General features: G+C 30.7%; 3 protein-coding genes, 1 long non-coding RNA gene and 1 pseudogene across 4 annotated transcripts; 4 read left to right on the forward strand and 1 right to left on the reverse strand.

Moving 5' to 3' along the window:
* Positions 1 to 1,663: 1,663 nt before the first annotated feature.
* LOC145036905 (laccase-11-like) lies at positions 1,664 to 4,292 on the reverse strand. The gene is made up of 6 exons (XM_078985431.1): positions 4,123 to 4,292; positions 3,825 to 3,976; positions 3,370 to 3,614; positions 3,124 to 3,252; positions 2,101 to 3,024; positions 1,664 to 2,030 (listed from the first exon to the last, which is right to left on the reverse strand). Exons 1-6 carry the CDS (start codon positions 4,237 to 4,239, stop codon positions 1,900 to 1,902), a joined length of 1,698 nt encoding a protein of 565 aa, XP_078841557.1. The 5' UTR covers positions 4,240 to 4,292; the 3' UTR covers positions 1,664 to 1,899.
* Positions 4,293 to 6,532: 2,240 nt separating this feature from the next.
* On the forward strand, positions 6,533 to 7,053 carry LOC145035703 (replication protein A 70 kDa DNA-binding subunit B-like). Its single transcript, XM_078984210.1, has 2 exons — positions 6,533 to 6,685; positions 6,778 to 7,053. The coding sequence occupies exons 1-2, from the start codon at positions 6,533 to 6,535 to the stop codon at positions 7,051 to 7,053; spliced, it is 429 nt and encodes a 142-aa protein (XP_078840336.1).
* A 168-nt stretch (positions 7,054 to 7,221) lies between these two features.
* LOC145033788 (uncharacterized) lies at positions 7,222 to 7,596 on the forward strand. The gene is made up of 3 exons (XR_013677704.1): positions 7,222 to 7,279; positions 7,356 to 7,483; positions 7,559 to 7,596. It is a non-coding gene; the product is annotated as an uncharacterized LOC145033788 (long non-coding RNA).
* A 348-nt stretch (positions 7,597 to 7,944) lies between these two features.
* LOC145033789 (uncharacterized) lies at positions 7,945 to 9,184 on the forward strand. The gene is made up of 5 exons (XM_078982325.1): positions 7,945 to 8,168; positions 8,258 to 8,378; positions 8,467 to 8,515; positions 8,733 to 8,800; positions 8,885 to 9,184. Exons 1-4 carry the CDS (start codon positions 8,005 to 8,007, stop codon positions 8,786 to 8,788), a joined length of 390 nt encoding a protein of 129 aa, XP_078838451.1. The 5' UTR covers positions 7,945 to 8,004; the 3' UTR covers positions 8,789 to 8,800; positions 8,885 to 9,184.
* Positions 9,185 to 17,322: 8,138 nt separating this feature from the next.
* LOC145035704 (uncharacterized) overlaps positions 17,323 to 20,854 on the forward strand; it is a 4,561-nt pseudogene continuing 1,029 nt past the window's right edge.

A 20,854-nucleotide genomic window follows, 5' to 3' on the forward strand; every position in this document is an offset into this window, starting at 1 on the left:
AAATTGTGAGCTACATAACAACTGCACACATTTGATGATCATTTTTTTTTAGTTTTGGGACAAAAAGAGAAATTTGTCCATAACATCTACACAAACATCATGCATAGACTATGAAGAGAATTTTTTGCCAAATAAACCATAATTATCCTCAATTTAGCATCACATTTTTGCACCACATATACAAAACTTTGCTCAGCAAAATCCAGTACAGTTGAGATGCTGTAATAGACATAAACTAATTGCTATTTTTTGATAGAACACATCATAAAACTAATAATTAATATGCACATATGTGCTTGGCTTATCACAATAGTCAAACGACATGACCAATTGTATTTAGTCTATTTTGGATTTGAATAATCTATGGAAAAAATCCTACATATCAATAATTGTGACAACGAATATTAATAATTATACAATCCCCTCACCTCCCGTACCACCTTATTAACAGGGATGTGTTATAAATTTTGAAAAGGGGTTGAATGCGCATTTGTTATTTCATGCACATTATAAACAGATGTAGCTTCCATCAACTTCCTTAAATATGTTCTTCTGTATCACCTCATTATCTGCCTTACTTGTCAGTTTCCTTTCAATAGGTATTTCTCAATAAATATGATAAATATAATGACCAAGCTTCTTTAAACCCCCATTTGATTATTGAGAAAATTAACAAAAAATATAGAAAAACACCAACAATAAAGATGCTAGGCAAAGAGTCCCATTATATGATATATTTCATCGAATATCTTGGCTAGGCAAAGAGTCCCATTATATGATATATTTCGTCGAATATCTTGGGTGCACTGACCATAAAAAAACTCATAATCTGTATGAAACCAGACAAAAAAAAAATCCAGGGTTCTAATACCCAGAAAATCACCGAATGCAAAAAAAATCCATGAACATACTTGAGAAATACAACGAATCCCAAAATAACTTGATGTTGATAAACTCTTAAACTAACAATCGCGTACCCGAAATCAAACCACCAAAGTCAATAAATTAATAGTATTTGGACTGAAATCAACATCACTAAGATGACTTAACGGAGGTAAAGTGGGAGAGACAGATCATAATGAAAGAGATGGTAGAGACAATGGCAGACGTGTAAACAATATACATAAATTCATTGAAATTGTTGATTGTTTTGTATAATTAGTCGTGAAAAAATAAAATCCCCATCATAAAAAAAAAAAAAAAAAAAGTAAAATCAGTTGAAATTAATTGAAAAATCAAACAAAGTTATTGCAGACAACAAAGAAGTAGGAGTCTCTATTTATCTTCATGACTTTTGATTCGTAGTGCTTCCCAAATCCAAATATTAAAAAAAGAATCGATTCCAACTATATAAAATGAAGACACCCAACTCACAACTCACTTGAAAAAACCCGCAACAAATTATAGAGAAACAAAAACATGAATTCAATTGATATTTTGAGATTCAATCAAAAATAAAAAATAAAACCTATCAAATTAGAGGAAATCAGGCTTCATTTATGATGATTAGGTAGTGGCAAAGGAATTCCTTCTTAAATGGTTAAGAGGCTAAGATCATGGGTTGGCAATGAATTAGGGTTTATGTATGCTATATTTGATTTCCAAAATACTAATTAAAAGGGCGAAAGGTATATAAAGGTAAATAGAGTTTGATGAAAACCAATTTGGAAGAAACATGGTCTGTTAATAAAATAGAAATCGTATGAATGACAACACAAATAACGTCAAAGTTTACATGTGACAATTGACATGTCAACTTAATTAAAAAAAATCAAACAATTGTCTTAAAAATACACACAACAAAGTATGAAACATGATTTTTTTTTCTTTTTCCAGTTTCATTCCTTGTCAAACTCTCAAACAAACCGCAACCTTTGTCGGAATATGTACACTTATTGGTTAGCACGATGGAAGATCCTTTGGTGGAGGACGAACCACTTGATCTTTTTCGGGCCCATTTTCCACCACGAACGCCGTCTTTAATCCCCATCCGGTGTGCAACTCCAAATGACAGTGAAAGAACCAAACACCTATACAAGAATTAGTTACATATGGATTTTAACGTTGTGTCTTTTTTGTTTATGGTGAGACGATCGATACCTGGATTATCAGCTCGGAATCGAATGGCAGCCCAACCACCGGTGGGAACACCAACGGTGTTTCTCTCCGGTGGATCAACCAAGTTATACTTGGCTGGATCCTTGGAAGAATCGAAGTTCCCAATGCCAGTTCCAACGACAAAAAAATTAAACCCATGAAGATGAAAAGGGTGAGATTCAACGCTTAACAAATTGGTATCTTGTATGACCAATTCAACGGTGGAATTAAACGCGATTTTGCTCAACCGTGTTCCCTTTGAAGTGAAAAGATTAGCAGTAAGGGGAGCACCCGTGTAGTTAAAAGTCGTCGGAGGCTTATCGGGAAAATCGGTTTTAAACACTCCTTTCATGTTAAAGTAATGAGCCTGAAGAAGTCCAGTTTCTGGCATCACAAATGTTATGTTGTTCAAGGATGCAGAAAGCCGAGTTCCATTCAGGCACGTTGCACAATCACTCTTCCCAAGCCCGATGGTGAAAAACAAGTTTCGGTCAACTTTCATTGGCACATTCGCCGGAAAGTTAGGGGTGTTTAAGCTACGGAGCTTTTGGTTATAACTTAAAGCAAAGTTGGTGTCGTTAGGTAATGGTAGGATAGGGAGTGTAGGAATGACGGTGGTGGGAATGTTTTTATATTGGAAAATTGCGGTGGCGGTTTTGTTGTCAACCGGAATTGGAACATCTTGGAATGGTCGCACCGCCATAAAGTAGCGGCCGGGAGTCTGGTTGGCGGAGACGATCACATTTGTTGTTTGGCCCGGAGCAATGAGTAAAGCATTTGTGGTGAATGGTTTTGTGTAAACTGCATCGATCTCAACCACCGTCATGTTGTGGCCGGCGATTGCAAAAAATAGTTCATCGTTGAGTGCAGCGTTGACTATTCTCAAGAGGTATTTCTTTCCTTGCTCGACTTCCATAGCAAATGTATCTTAAATGAAGAAAAACAAAAAAATAAAGTTACACGATCTAGAATGCATTAATGAGATTATTTGGTACAATCAATCTCAATAAACCATGTAAAACATACGTTTCTCGGAACAAGGAAAAAGTGGGCCCGGCTTTCCGTTGATCGTGTGCGCATCAGACATATTTGGTGGCAATCCTAAAGCATTGCCTTGCTTCACAACCGCTTCGACATCTGCATGCCACCATTCACCTACAAATAAGAGATATTTTGCATGCGTTTCTAATTAGATACTCATAAAATTATATAAAAATGTGAGAAATTAACATTAAACGATGAAAATGCTTTCAAATAATCCATATAGTTTACCAAATACGATGACATGTTCTCCATCGGGTCTTGGGAATGGAAATGGCACTGATTGTTTAGGTAATATTACAATAGCCCCATAAACAGTTGCTCTGAGCCATAGAATATGTGCATGCCACCAAAGTGTCCCTCTTTGGCCCGTAATGTTGAAGTCATAAACATAGCTATTCCCGGTCTGGATCGGGCATTGTGTGATGTATGCCGGTCCATCCGCCCACCCGTTAGCATATTGTTTTAAGCCATGCCTAATAAAACATGATAAATAAAACATTACTGTGTAGGGAACTGGTGGATTCGATAGAAAACAAAATCTATTTTACCTCAATGGTATAAAAGAATCATATTTGATCACAAAAATGGTCATAGTTTTAGCGATAACAAACCTAAAGAGAAGATATTGTGTACGTGTTTGTTTGTACGTACTTTGTATAATAAATAATTTCTAAACTTCATACCAATGAATGGACATATTGTATTGTGCATGGTTTGAAACGTTGATAAGAACTCTATCGCCTTCTCGAGCGTAAACTGTTGGACCTGGAAATCTCCCATTTACAGTTACAATCGGTTTTGCATGGCACAATCTGCTAACGTTCTTCACTTCGACCTTTTTCAAATACAAGAATATAACACAATCATTTTCGAATGTAACACAGAAAAACTTAACTAGTTACCAATAAACTAATGTTCATAGTAGATTAAAAGCCATAGAAACTAGCTAGCTATCACGACATAGCAAAACTACAAACTTACATTAAACTGATACTTCTTGGTGGCTGCCTTGACCTCAACAGAAAGCAATGAAACGAACATGAAAATGCAAATAATAAAAACTGATTTTCCTAAAGTGAATGTATGATTAGTCTTCATCTTCTCCAATCGTTTATTTGTGGGCTTTCTTGAGAATGAATTAGTTGAGGAAGATGAAGATATAGATATACATAAATGTTTGTGTATATATACACACATATATACATATATTAGGTGGAGTGGAAAAGTGAGAAGGGTGTAGACCAAAACGTTTAAGTTAAACATGTGTATAGTAAGACGTCAAACCCATTACTCACACATAAATAATTAAAAAGACTAATATAATCTTATTGGTTGTTTGTTTTGGAGAGTTCTAATGTTTTTATAAGATTTTACTTTAGGTTTTTGTATATTTATACAGTCGAGGATCGTTATCAAATATTGATGAGATTGATAATGGCCCATAAGTGTTTTTTTTTTTAACTTGGAACAGAAATCCATTACTGATATCCGATGATTAATATTTATAATTATTTTCATTAGTTTCTGTGTCTATTCATATGTAAAAAAACAAAGCATTATATTGTAAGTTTCCCATATTTTAGAAATAAATTGATGTAAATGTGAAGATTTGGACACGAGAGGTACACTAGACCAACCTATCGTCTAGGTGCCGTCGTGAGCTTTGCCGTTAAGGAAAAGGAATACAATGAGATTAAAAATTTCTTTCTATTGCACATATTTCTCCCAAAAGTAAAAATGTAGTATTTAATTATAATAGCTTTCTTTAATTAGCATAAACTTGAAATGCATTTTAAAGAAACATGGGTATTGTAAATCAACTAGGAGATGTCATCCATGCGATGCTGCAAATTATATAGAAAGTAAGACATAACTTAGAATATAATTTCTTTTCTATAAAAACCTCTCTAGGGTGCCACATGGCATTCTTCTAAACATCCAATTTACACGTGTCATTTTCTCCATTTTCCTCATAAATATTTTCCCGCCCAAACATTTCCTGAAAATTAAAGAAAATACCGATAGTCAATAGTCAATGGTTTTTTAAAAAGAATTCAGTTTCCATATATATGCTTCCATATAAAACAAAAAATTCAAACTAATACATAATCACATTCGATAAATTCGGCAACTGTTTTTAAAAAATAATTATGTTTCCATATAAATCGGCTATTTCTGTTTCTGCATTAAATTTCATTTTGAATATATCATACAACATCATCATCATATCGCATAAAATCAGGAATTGTTTTTCAAAAACTGTATCTTTTTCCAAATATATCTGCATGATGATTATAGTAATTAAATCAATTAAATAAATTACAATATGCAGTTACAAATTACAATATTAACTTACGTTGTTTTATTTCACCTATAAATACAGAACCCCTAGATTCTTTTAAATCATTTGTCTTTTGTCATTTGCTTTGTAGCTGAACCGTAAAACACTGCAGTTCTGGTAAAGCACCCCCTAAATTCTTATCATTTATTCGTATTCTTATTATAATTTTCGTTATATCTATATTCTTCTCCTTCTGGTCTTTTCTGTATATGTTATATTATAATGGAAACAAAAAAAATATACATGTTAATCTTATATGTATCTGGCCATATGCGTTTCTGCAAGTGTGAATGTGTGTGTGTGACTTTTAGTATAAAATACTGTTTTGGTGATTATAACAATATACTTTCAATATGTAAATCTGAGTAATGGATACAAAAAGAGCATTGATATGTTTTACTTTCCAGCAAAATCTTAAATTTTTTACAAATCTGCCCTTACTACTTGTCTAATGTAGCATTGACGAAGCATAAATATTAAAAAGGTTATTTTCAACCCCTAAATTCTTTTCAACATTATGATTTAAATTAGATATAAAAGTAATTCGAATGTGTTGTGGATATAAAGGTTAAATAAGTCGAATGTTATATAAGAATAAGCTTTACAACATTATTTACCCTTTATATCTGAGATTGGACAATTTTACCCTTTATATCTTATTTGGAAATTATATCTTTTAACTTTTCTTAATTAAGAATAAGCTTTTCAATTTTACAATATCTTACTTGTATTTATTTTCTACTGAACATATAAGTGCAGAAAAACAATTTATTTCCGTTAACTAATTTGGATTGATCTGCAAAGTTAAAACCAAAAATATGTCCCAAGTCCCCCCCACCCCCCCCCCCCCCCCAAAAAAAAGGAGGGGGGGGGGGGGGCTCAATATGCAGCCTCTACATAATATCGGACCATTTTGCCCTTGGTTTGCAATCTGTTTATTATCTCTACAAAAGGAAATTGTTTCCAACTTCTACATAATTATTTAGTCAGGTCTTTGAATTTACATATATTTTTCATCTAATTTATATAATTTTGTGTTTTTTCAGTTAAATGGCTACTCCCAATATCACTTTGATTGCTGATGTGGATGTGCTAAGGGACGATTTGACTCTAAAAGTTCGTGTCATCAACTTGTGGAAGCATATGTCATTCAATAACAAGGATGACATTTGGTCCATTGAATTAATTTTACTTGATGAACAGGTATCTTACACTCTACATATTAATGATTTTTTACAAAGACACATCTAACTACAATTACTTATATAGTTCATCATATATTACTTTTTTTATAGGGGACCAAGATTCAAGCTACTGTTTGGAAAAAATTTCTTTATCGATTCAAAAATATATTTAAGGATGGGTCAGCTTTTTATATCACAAGTCCAAGTTTTGCATCACAAAAGCCCGACAGTTTCAAAATAACTCCTCAAGATCAGAAACTAACATTTGTCCAACAAACTGTTGTCAAAGAATGTGCAGAATTTTCTGGATCTATATTTGGATTTTCATTTGTTGACTATCAAACTGTACTGTCGTTGCAACATCCTGAAGATTTATCCATTGGTTAGTTAATATTTGTTATTTTAATCATAAACAATAAATTTAAGTACTCTTAGTTATGTTTATCTGCTATATATTATATATTATATCTTTAAATTTCAAACAACTCTTCACATCTTTATTTTTTTTTACTTTTACAGATGTTATTGGATTGGTCGTTGCTATTACTGAGATGATGAAGGATAATCCTGATAGGTCGAGACACAGACTAACCATTCACATCCAAGATGCAAGGTTTGTTGTTGATATCTTTACATTTGTATTATATAATAAGTTAAAACATGACTTTTAAAAAAAATTGAATTTTCAGTGGTTTGCAAGTCCATGTAAATTTGTGGGGTGATTATGCGTACAAGATGCAAGATTACATAGATAAGAATCCACCAAATCAACGTGTCGTTGTTATAATTCAGTTTGCAAAGATTACTGTTTGGAGAGGTATATTTTTTTTTTATTATTAGCACACTTTATCATTTTTTATTATTAAACTCAATATTATTATATTTGTTATAGATCGTCCGAGTGTTAACACCTACTTTACATCTTCAAAGCTATTCATTAACTCTGATATCGATGACATTAATCTTTTCAAAAAAAGGTAACACATTTCCATGTACGTTTTAATTATACAAAAGTTCGTTACAAGAAAACTAAAAGTTATTTCTTTTTGTAACTTACAGTTTAGACGGGGATGATCATCCTAATTCGTCTTCGAATACGATTTCAGTCATTGAATCTAAACAACTTTCTGAATTAGATGATTTCATAGTTAAAACTAAGCTGAAGACTATTGCTGAGATTTTTGAACCCCTTTCGATATTTATTTGAACTTTTTGTAACTTGTATATTTATATATATTTTTTTTGTATTTTTTAAAAATAATAAATGTTATAATTAATCATCATTTATGCAGAAAACCCACTTCGTTATAGTTGGCACTATAAAGCGAATCTTGCAGAATGAGAAATGGTGCTATCCCGCGTGTACAAACTGCAGTTACAGGGCCTTTCCAGATAATGGGGCAGATGACGGTATTGATTTTCATCAATCAAATGCAAAACCAACTTCTTATGAATGTCGTAACCAAAATTGCACAAAAAAAAACAACTTCCGTTGTACCGAGGTTCTTACCTATAAACTATATTCATACAAAAACGTTTCTTAATCCATATATATTAATAATATTTTTTATATTTTGTACCTTTTTTTTAGATTTATGATCCCTATACGTGTGCAAAATAATACCGAGACTATTACATTGACAATGTTTGAAAAAGAAGGAAGGTATTTATTGAAGACATCAGCCAAAGAGTTGTTTAAAAAAGCAACAGAGGTCGTTTGAAAATTATTATATGATCGTTTCATATTGTATATATGTTCAGTTTAACCAAAACTTATATTTACATTATTATTCAATGCAGATTGGAGACAATACTGATTTCTATCCGGGGGAGATTAATGCATTGAAAGGTTTGAAATTGGCATTCAAGATTTCTATTACGGATTTCAATGTGTTGAAAAAAACCAATCAATATGGTATTTCTAGAATCAGTGATAATGTTGATTTAATTGAACAACTTGAAAAAAGTTTACCGAATTAAATTACTAATTATTGTTTTTTGTTGTTAACTATACATCCTTATAGTATTTCTAAATCAGTCTTTTTGTTATTTTATGTCTTATGCAGACCGGTTTAACAGACTCTTTGGACGTTTGTTCCGGCGAATTCGAATCTCAAGATAACGGCATTTAAAGGTTACATACATGTTAGCTTACATAAATATGTTGTAAAATAATTGTTAGGTGTAAATAACAATGTTGTAAAATTAATTTCTTTAGGATGCAATTTCTGGGACGGATGACAACATAACTCCTTCCACTGTTGACAAGAACTCAGTAACAAGCCCAATGAATTTTTTGAACACAACACCGGTTTTGAAACGAAATCTTGAAGAAGTCTTTGATTTGGACATTAATGAAAACTTATCATCTTCAAAAACTCCAAAAGTGTCCCTAGATGGTCCAAGGAAAAAGTTGTTGGAGATAAAGTTGGAAAAAAGTGGCTGAATTTGATTTGGTGTTGATTTTGAAGACAATGTCCATTTTGAATTTTCATGAACAATTTTAAGGGTTTTTTTGTCATGCTTCTTTTTTAACTCTCTTGGTTTGATGTTTCAATCATTCTGTTTTTTAAGGTTAAAACTTTTCCATTATTTTCTTTTTAAATGGTTTGTTATGCTATATTGTTATAGCATGTTATGAATTAATTTTTTCATATATTTGTGGTTTTATTTATGCTTTTCCATTCTTGGTAGAAAATGTTTTACTGCATACTAATATATTTATCATTTTAATATTAAAAATGAAAAATTAATTCTATTTGCTTAACTTTTGCATATATTTGGTTATTTTTACAAAATGATATCAACATATACTATATAGTTCAGAGACTATAATTTATGTGTTTGTTTTAATGTACTTTCAACAATCATTGCTACAATTTGTGTGTTTTGGTTAACGTACTTTACTATAATGCCTTAATAAGAAAAACAAGTTTTTTTTCTAATTTTTGGGGAAAAAATTGATTTTTACCAGTTATAGCAATGTATTTTCAAAGCACATTGTTATAATTTGTGTGTTTGTGTTAATATTCCTATACTACAATTCCTTAATTAAGAGGAGGGGTATTAATGTAATTATAATTATCATTAAAAAAACTCGAGTAAATTAGACCAAATCAGACCAACCAAAACAAAAACAACCAGAGACCAACACTCATTAAGGGTTGTATGCATTTTTGCAAGTGTGAATGTGAGTGTGTGTGTGAGAGACTTTTAGTATAAAATACTGTTTTGGTGATTATACAACATACTTTTTATATGTAAATCTGACTTTTAGTATAAAATACTGTTTCTACAAGTGTGAATGTGTGTGTACGTTACTGCAAATGTGATATGTTTTATTTTCCAGCAAAATCTTAAAAATTTTACAATTCTGCCCTTACTTCTTTTCAACATTACGATTTAAATTAGATATAAAAGTAATTTGAATGTATTGTGGATATAAAGGTTAAATAATTTATGCTTTTTCATTCTTGGTAGAAAATGTCTTACTGCATACTAATATATTTATCGTTTTAATATTAAAAATGAAAAATTAATTCTATTTGCTTAACTTTTGCATATATTTGGTTATTTTTACTAAATGATATCAACATATACTATATAGATCAGGGACTATAATTTATGTGTTTTGGTTAACGTACTTTACAATAATGGCTTAATAAGAAAAACAAGTTTTTTTTCTAATTTTTGGAAAAAAAAAACGATTTTTACCAGTTATAGCAATGTATTTTCAAAGCACATTGTTATAATTTGTGTGTTTGTGTTAATATTCCTATACTGCAATTCCTTAATTAAGACGAGGGGTATTAATGTAATTATAACTATCATTAAAAAAACTCGAGTAAATTAGACCAAATCAGACCAACCAAAACAAAAACAACCAGAGACCAACACTCATTAAGGGAACCAGGAGCAAAAATGTCAACAGCCCAAAAAATATATACATGTTAATCTTATATGTATCTGGTTGTATGCGTTTCTGCAAGTGTGAATGTGTGTGTGTGTGTGTGACTTTTAGTATAAAATACTGTTTTGGTGATTATACAATATACTTTCTATATGTAAACCTGAATTTTACTATAAAATATTGTTTCTGCAAGTGTGAATGTGTGTGCGTTTCTGCAAATGTGATATGTTTTACTTTCCAGCAAAATCTTAAAAGTTTTACAAATCTGCCCTTACTTCTTTTCAACATTACGATTTAAATTAGATATAAAAGTAATTTGAATGTACTGTGGATATAAAAGTTAAATAAGTCGAATGTTATATAAGATTAAGCTTTACAACATTATTTACCCTTTATCTCTGAGATTGGACAATTTTACCCTTTATATCTTATTGTCTACAAAATACCCTCGGTTGAAGATTTAACCGGTTGTTTAAAATCAGTCAATTTTTTAGAGTGAAAAACAAAGTTTTTTTTTTTTTTTTTTAAATTGTTTTAGGGCTGTAATTTCAAACTACTCACTAGGAACTAATATGAAATTGATCGCTTCATTTTGCACATATTTAACCCTGATATCTAGCTAATCATTATAAAACTCCCAATCTAATCTCGGAAGGTATATAAAATTCAATTAATAAATGATTTTTTTTATTATAAAAGTTAAATAAGTCGAATGTTATATAAGATTAAGCTTTACAACATAATTTACCCTTTATCTCTGAGATTGGACAATTTTACCCTTTATATCTTATTGTCTTCAAAATACCCTCGGTTGAAGATTTAACCGGTTGTTTAAAATCAGTCAATTTTTTAGAGTGAAAAACAAAGTTTTTTTTTTTATAATTGCTTTAGGGCTGTAATTTCAAACTACTCACTAGGAACTAATATGAAATTGATCGCTTCATTTTACACATATTTAACCCTGATATCTAGCTAATCTAGCTAATCATTATAAAACTCCCGATCTAATCTCGGAAGGTATATAAAATTCAATTAATAAATTATTTGCTAATATTAATCACATGCACAAATTTAACCCTAATATATAGCAAATTCAAAATTCAAAATTTCAAACTATTACGTACAAAGTATGAAAACCATAATTTCAGCAAAATTGAAAGTTACCTGATTATGTCTCCACCCTTGAAGTATTTCGAATTACTCCTCATACCATTTCATTTTTCGATAACTTCTTCAGAAAAATCAATTTTCTGCAAATCATAATCAGGTATAATATCTTCCAACCAATCTATGTTATGTTAAAACAAATATCATTAAGAAAATTTTATATCTTACCTTCAGTTTTCACATCTTCAAACCCTATTCACTTCGTACCTTCAATTGTAACATCGGTATAACTACCCCGTTCAATTTGATTCAATGATTATATATTCCTATCTGCCTTCATCGATAGCAATGGACAAAGTTTGATATCTTTCTGAAATGAACGTGTTGGAGACGTTAATCTTGATTGCGAAGATATCAATTTCAAGTGTCGATTTTTCTAAGTCTTCTTTTCTATTACAACAAAAGTGACAAAGGGGGGTTATTACTAATTGATTTTCTTGTACGCGGGAGAAATGGGGGTTATTACTTATGTTAATCCTTCAAATAATATTTTTTTTTATAATTTTTTATATCAATAATATTTAAATAATTTGTATTGCTATGTATCTCAATTTATTATTAAAACAACTATAATTTTAATAATCAACTAAAAAATTATATTGATATGTGGTATTTATTAAATTATAATTTAAATTGGCATAAACTATTTAAATTGTCATTTTATGTATTATGCTCAACAAAAAATAAGTAAATTTTATTATATAATTTTATGATTTAGAAATATCATTTATTTTCTATTTGGTTAGTATTCAATTCGTCAAATGAAGTTTATGCAAATTATATAACCTACCAATCCTTGTAACATCATCTATCAAATTATTAATTTTGTTTTTCACTGTACTTTTTTATTTTTATTCTATATCAAACAAGAACATGAATGCAACGGACGCTAGAGAGAGAAGAAAAAAGAGAAAATTATATTTGGATAACAGAAAATCCAAAAAATGTTTTACTACATCATCATCTCACCATACACCTGTCGGACATGCTATTAATTTTATACATGAAGTCCCAGAGAGTGATGGAGTTTGTGTATTGTGTTATGTGGTCCCTTTGCATAAATCATGTGGCGTTGAATAAATAGGTAACTAGATGACTGAACACCATACAACTTAAACCTAGAGAATTAATTTAGGTGGGCCATGCAGGCTTAGGTTTAGTTTTTACTTCTTACATCTGACCATTGGGGGCATATATCATAGAAAATAATAAGTAAACCCAATTTATAATATCAAATATATGGTCATTCAGAAGTCACTGGGGACATCTGCCCCCACTCTTCAAGCACTAAATTCGCCCCTGTATTCAACCATCTTCCAGTAGCAACACTTATTTAGAAGAAGATAATTTGTATGCATGGTGGCATACGGAGGGAGATTTTGTATACGTGGTGTTGTTTTCAAAAGTAGCTGTCAAAATGGTGTTGTTTCAAAAGTAGCTATCAACCTTTAATATTTCATTTTTTAATCTTTTAAGTTTTATAAGATGTCATATTTATATTATATTAATTTGAAGTTTATTTTTTAAATTGTTTTTGTCTTTAATATAATATATAAGTTATTTATTTACGGATCGTTAAATAACATAAAATTTTCATTTATATATTATATTATTATATGTTCCAAAATATTTGCAAAATCAACTTCATGATACTTATATGTTATATAAGTATATATTTCATTTATAGCCCCTTAATTTAAATAGTATATATATATATATATATATATATATATATATATATATATATATATATATATTCATAAACAATTTATATTTTATACCATTGTTTTATTTTTATACATAAATTTTTATCTAGAATAGAAAAAAGTTGTCATAATTGAAAAAATTGATACCAACTTAGTCATAATTTTTATACATAAGGAGGTCCATACATTTAGTTTAACAGAATGGGAAAATCGAATGTACAGTGTTGATATTGTGATTGATAAAAAGCCTTTACATTATGGACAAGATTGTTGATAAAAAGCCATGTTTTCAATTTGTTTGATTCCTTTAAAATGAGATTTTAATAGATGATAGATTACTTATCTGAGAACTAATTCACTTAATTCACAAAGATTATCACACAAAATAAACAAACATAAAAATCACAGCAGGACATGGATAGAAAAACATGATACAAAGGGATGAACAAAACTGGGGAAAAATTTTCTGGGAAATTTTGCTTGTCCTCTAAGATTTGTTTAGAAAAACGTGAATAAAACTTAATTAAAACGTCATAGATACATATCCTATTCATACTAAACCAAAACAAATCCAAATCTAACACAAAAATTAAAAATATGATGGTTTTACCCAAAATACCCCTGGGTGAAACCTGTCCAAGATATTGTGTTCATCAAACAAAGTTAGCTATTATTATTGATTATGTAATGGGTTTGGAATTGATTTTACAGTTGAATACTTTTATATTGAAAAGAAGTCTTGTAGTTGCTAATGCTTTATGTAATTTATTTAATAATCTTCATATTAGACGACCTGTATTTGTTGACAATTAATCAAATCTAAATGGGAAAAGATTTCTAGCAGAAAAGAGTATCATCTTCAAGGCATAATCATATTCCAAATCATATCAATTCATATTATATGACATGTATTTGTTGACAATTCATATCGCACTTTTTGGAATTGACTTTCAATATGTTATTCAAAGCATAACCATATTCCAAATCAAAGTCGATTAAATTAAAGCTACAAACAGTTAATGTTACCTTGAATTGACGAATACTTCACAAAGCCCTTGACTCCTTGCAATCGCTAGTCTTCCTTCAATTTTGGTAAGGTATTGATAGGGTTTTGTGCGGCCGAATGTGATTGAATAACCGTACCATTAATCTATATCCATGCTCTCGGCAATTCCGGAAAAGACTTGTTGATCCCGTATCCCATCCAAACCACATGAGTGTTCCTCCTTATTTGCAATATGCATACTTTATTTGTTAGATTTTTTAATAATTTTGGACTCGTACTTTTCCAAAGAATTAAATGTTTTTATATTTTTTAATTGAATTTCAATGTTTTTTATTTCCGTTTTATACAAATTGCTATAAATTTTTGTTTTTTACCATGTTTTTAAAATCCGATGGGACCGGCCGGTTCAATCCGGAACGGTCACGAACCCAGTTCTTAGAAGCCAAAAAATTGCTCGTCATGTGAACCGCTAAAAAATGGTAAGAATCGGTTAAACCTGTAAGAATCGGTAAAAAACAGAAATTTAAAAAATATTTTTTTTATGTAATTTTCTATATAATTTAAATTAATAATAATGTAATTATGACATCATCAGGTTTTCCCGGCTTTTGAGACCGGTCCAATCGGTTGGACAAGTTGGACCATCGAACATGTAAGACGGCTGGTTCGGTCTACAATACGATTTTCAAAACCTTCTTTTTTAAAAGTAAATCACATGAATAGTCTATATGGTTTGTATTAATTTACACGTTTAGTTTCCAACATTTTCTATTCTAGCTTGAATCGTCCTCATTGTTTGTTTTTATTAAAGTCTCGGTTCATACCATATATCAAATGTCCTCATTGATTCTTTATTATTTATATATTGTTAATAAATAAGAAAATGACCAAACCGCTCATCTTCCCATCACACCCTTCTTGAAAATGATCACATGAGTAGCACAAACTAAAACACAAAGTAATGCTCCATAGTTGCAGCTTAAAGATGGTGGTTATATGTGTTGACTAAGTGGTGGTTATTGGAAGTGAATGGAATAGATGGGATGATGTGGAGTGGAGGGCATGGGTGTCTCAAAGACTAAAATTCAGTCCATAATGATTTCTCTTTGAAGCCAAATGTGTTTAGTTTATCCAAGACGGAATTTCAGTCCCTAATAAGTTTCCTTCGAATTAGTATTCGTGACTGATTCATCAGTCTCTGATATATGGCATCTATGACTAAATAATCATTCTTAAATACAAATATCTAGCCAATTATATGTGTTCATTCGAATGTCAAATAGTGCATGTCTATTAGAGACTGAAATTCAGTCTTTAAAATGTTTCTCGTCTGTAGGATAAATTGGTGCAATTGTATCAATGACTGAACTTCAGTCCCTAATAAGTTCCTTACATAATCAAGACTGACACAAGTCTATCAGTGACTGAAAATCAGTCCCCTATAACTTCCCCTCCAAAGTCAAAGTTTGCGCTAAACTATTCGAGACAGAAATTCAGTCCCTAATGTGTTTCCCACCAAACCTAAATCGATGCAAACATAATAGGGACTGAATTTTAGTCTCCGATAATTTTGGCCAGACTCTAATAATCCGCAAATTAAAATCAGTCCTACATAGTATCTAAGACTAATTTATCAGTCCTAGATACATTGTATTCAAGACTGATTAATCAGTCTTTGATATTTTAGTCACAGAAGCACCTTTTTCTTGTAGTGGTTGTTTTATACTATTTTACAGGTTCAAATAATACTACAGAATCTACAAACGCTAAAGAGAGGAGAAAAATTAGAAAATTATATTTGGATAATAGAAAATCCAAAATACTACCAAACACATCAAGCCATCAAAATTCGTATATTACACACGCTTCTTACATGTCAAATAACGGTATTTATATTCGTTTATTTTATAATTTATTTACTGTTTATAATAATTAATATTTTTTTATTATTACTAACCATTTTTCTAATTATATAATAGATGTCTACAATCATCGTGATAGATTAATATCTACAAATAACTATACACACGTTAGCTTATAAAGAAAATATAAACTCAGCCAAATCATATGTACATCAACAGACTTCAAATGGTACGGATTTCTATATACACAAATTCAAAAATATATGTTTCGATTTATATAACTAATATCAATTTCTAATGTTTTAATTTGTATTTTAATATTATCAGGCAACTATATTTTTAACAATGAAGTTCAAACACCACTATATATTAATAAACATAACTCTGTGTTTGGCATTGGCTCGACATCCACCAATCGTTCCACAACAATTCATAATTCTTCTCACCCAATATAAATGTTAGAACTCCATTTTCTAACATTTCAAACGGTACACATTTGTAAATACATAAATTTAAAAATATATGCTTTACATTTATATAAATCATAACAATTGCTAACGTTGTAATTTGTATTTTTATTTTATCAGGCAATTACATATTCAATAATAACCTTCAAACACCAATATCTATCAACAAACATAATTCAATGTTTGTTAATCCCACGACATCTGGTAGTCGTTCCACAATTGTCCAGAATTCTTCATCAATTAAGTTACCAAGAGGAAAGCATCAATTAAAAAGGAAGACTCCAGATATATCATCTATACCTGTGTTTGACTTGACATTAGATGAAGAACGTAATGATGATCATATTGTCGAAGATAAATTTCACGGTATATCAAAAGGTGATCATAATTCTAATACTTTTAATGTTATTTAAATTTATTTAATAATCTATTTTTAATAATTTTTTATTTTTTTATATTTTTTTTCATTCAATAGATTACTTAGATCATGGAGACGAGATTGTTATATGTCAGATTTGTCATGCAAAATTATGGGTAGATGAATCGCTTAGAGGGCAAAAAAAAAGGAAATACGTCTTATTCCTTATGTTGTGGCTACGGAAAAGTTGAGCTACCACCCTTAAAAGAAGCACAATCATCTTACAAAAATCTTTATCGTTCCATCGATTCTAAAAGCAAACACTTCATGAAGAACATTCGACGTTACAATTCAATGTTTTCATTTACATCGATGGGAGGCAAAGTTGATTCATCCATCAACACAGGCAACGCACCATATGTATTCAGAGTTAGCGGTCAAAATTATCATAGTATGGGAAGTCTTTTACCTACAAGTGGATCAAGACCAAAATTCTGTCAGTTATACATATATGATACGGAGAACGAGATTTCAAATAGATCGACAAGTATTGGGTATATTTTTATAATCTTCTTCTAAAAAATCATTTCAGTTCATTTAATTTTTTTTATTAACATTAAATAATTTATTATAATATTTTCAGTGGACCAACAAGCGCTTCTACATCAACTTCAAGATCATATGATCTCCAGATTATAGAATTTTTGAAAGTTATGTTAGATTCAAACAATGCGTTGGTCAAGTCTTATAGGATGGTAAGAGACAGTCTTCATGAAAACCCTGGTGCTAATTTGAAGTTAAGATTAATCGGAAAAAGAGAACACGATGGAAGAACGTATAACTTACCAACTTCTTCTGAGGTAGCCGCTTTAATTGTCGGTGACATTTATGATTCAATTGAAAAAAGAGACCTCATTGTTGAAACCTCATCAGGATTACTAAAGCGTATCAGTAAATTACATCCTTCTTACCTTGATCTTCAGTATCCATTACTATTTCCATATGGCGATGATGGTTACAGAGTTGACATCCTTCATAGAGGAATTACATCTTCAAGTAACAGCAAGCGCCCGACCTGTACAATGAGAGAATTTTTCGCTTACAGAATTCTAGATAGAGATCATTCGTTCTCACTTCTTCTCAATGCAAAAAGGTTGTTCCAACAATTTTTGGTTGATGGTTACACCATGATTGAAAGTGAGCGATTATTTTTCATACGTAAGCAACAAAAAATTCTTAGATGTGAGTCTTATGAGAATCTGCGTAATCACCAAGCAAGTGGGAATACAGATATTTCGAACATTGGGTAGCATGTGATCTTACCTTCTTCATTTACCGGTGGTACACGTTATATGATGCAAAACTATTTGGATGCCATGTCGCTATGTAAATGGTTTGGATATCCGGATTTTTTCATAACCTTTACATGTAATCCAAAATGGCCAGAAGTTCAAAGGTTTCTTAAGGACACTTCCCTTCATCCAGAAGATAGACCGGATATATTATGTAGGTTATTTAAGATAAAGTTGGATGAATTTATTAAAGATTTAAGTGAAAATGAAATTTTTGGCAAGATTCAAGCAGGTATTTCAAAATTATACTTTAATATATATATATATATATATATATATATATATATATATATATATACCTTCTTTACTTTGTAACTTGTATCTTATGTGTATATTTTTCACATGCAGTGGTTTATACAATTGAATTTCAAAAACGAGGTCTGCCTCATAGTCATATATGTTTGTTTATGCATTCTGACTACAAGCTTCCTACAGTTGAATATATCGATCCCATTATTTATGCTGAGATTCCAAATATCGAAGAAGATCCAGAATTATATTCACTTGTCAGGGAGTTCATGATTTACGGTCCATGTGGAGCTGAAAATTTGAATTGCCCATTCATGGTGGACAGAAAGTGTTCTAAAAAATTTCCAAAGCAATTCTGTAATCATACTTCAGTTGATTCAGATGGTTTTCCCTTCTATAGGAGAAGAAATGATGGGAATTTTGTTGAAAAATCTGGTGTTCGGTTAGATAACAGAAATGTTGCTCCATACAACAAATATCTGTTGAAAAGATATCAGGCACACATTAATGTTGAATGGTGCAATCATGGATCTTCTATAAAGTATTTATTTAAATATATAAACAAGGGTCTTGATAGAGCGACTGTTGCTATGGAGCCAAGCAATAATGATTTTGATAACAATGATGCAGTGGATGAAATAAAAGAGTACTATGATTGTAGATATATATCTGCATGTGAAGCATCATGGCGGATTTTTAAATATGATGTTCATTATAGGTATCCTGCTGTGATTAGACTACCTTTTCATCTTCCTGGTCAACAACAAGTTGTATATGAGGCAGACGATGATATTGAAGATGTTCTTGACCGACCTTCAGTTGCTTCTTCAATGTTCACATCTTGAATAAAGTGTAATCAAATCAATAAAGAAGCACGAAAACTTACATATGTTGAATTTCCTACAAAGTTTGTTTGGAAACCTAAACTTCAAATTTGGAAGCCAAGGAAAGTTGGATATTCTATTGGTAGAATTCACTCGGTTTCACCTAAGCTTGGCGAAGCATATTTTTTAAGAATTCTTTTAAATAAAGTGAAAGGTCCAAAATCCTTAGAAGAAATTCGCACAGTCAATAGGGAAATATGTTCTTCTTTTAAAGATGCATGCTCTAATCTGGGCCTTTTGGATGATGACAAAGAATACATCGAAGCAATTAAGGAAGCAAGTGTTTCTGGATTTGGTTTTTATCTACGTTTCTTACTTGCTACAATGTTATTGTCCGGCAGTTTGTGTAAACCAGAGATTGTGTGGGAAAACACATGGGAATACCTGTCAGATGTAATTCTTTATACTCAACAAAACAGATTAAAGTCTCCAGGTATTATATTTTTATTCCATTATTATTAAAACTGTATCATATAAATTTCCAATATGCACTCAATTACATTTTACGTCCAACTTAATCTCTTTTTTAGTATGTTGTAATTAATATAGTATTGTTCGTACAGGTTTATCACTAAACGAAGATCAACTTAAAAACTTGACTTTGTTTGAGATAGAACAAATTTTACTCCGAAACAAATCCAGTCTCAAGAACTATAGAAGGATGCCTTACCCAGATGCTGATTTGGTTTCATCTTCAAACAATCGTTTGATAGCCGAGGAGCTAGATTATGACATACCAAATTTGAAGAATGAGTTTGATCGCCTCTTTGTTTCATTAACCGACAAGCAACGCAACATTTTTCTTGATATAATGGATAAGGTTAAAACTAATAAGGGAGGTGTATTCTTTATTTATGGTTATGGTGGAACGGGTAAGACATTTCTATGGAAGACAATTTCTGCAGCAATTAGATCCCAAGGAAAGATTGTTTTAAATGTTGCTTCAAGTGGGATTGCTTCATTATTATTGACTGGAGGTAGGACAGCACACTCTCGGTTTAGTATTCCCATAAATCTTACCGAGGATTCTTTTTGTAGAATAAATCCAAAGAGTGATCTTACGAGTTTAGTAAGAAAAGCCTCATTGATCATTTGGGATGAAGCACCCATGGTACACAAGCATGCATTTGAAGCTTTAGATCGAACTTTGAAGGATATATTAAGATTTGTCGATCCTACAAACTCAAATATTCCATTCGGAGGGAAAGTGGTTGTTTTTGGAGGTGA

This window comes from Lactuca saligna, chromosome 3, assembly GCF_052625555.1.
Source record: "Lactuca saligna cultivar CGN05327 chromosome 3, ASM5262555v1, whole genome shotgun sequence".
Taxonomy (NCBI): Eukaryota; Viridiplantae; Streptophyta; class Magnoliopsida; order Asterales; family Asteraceae; genus Lactuca; species Lactuca saligna.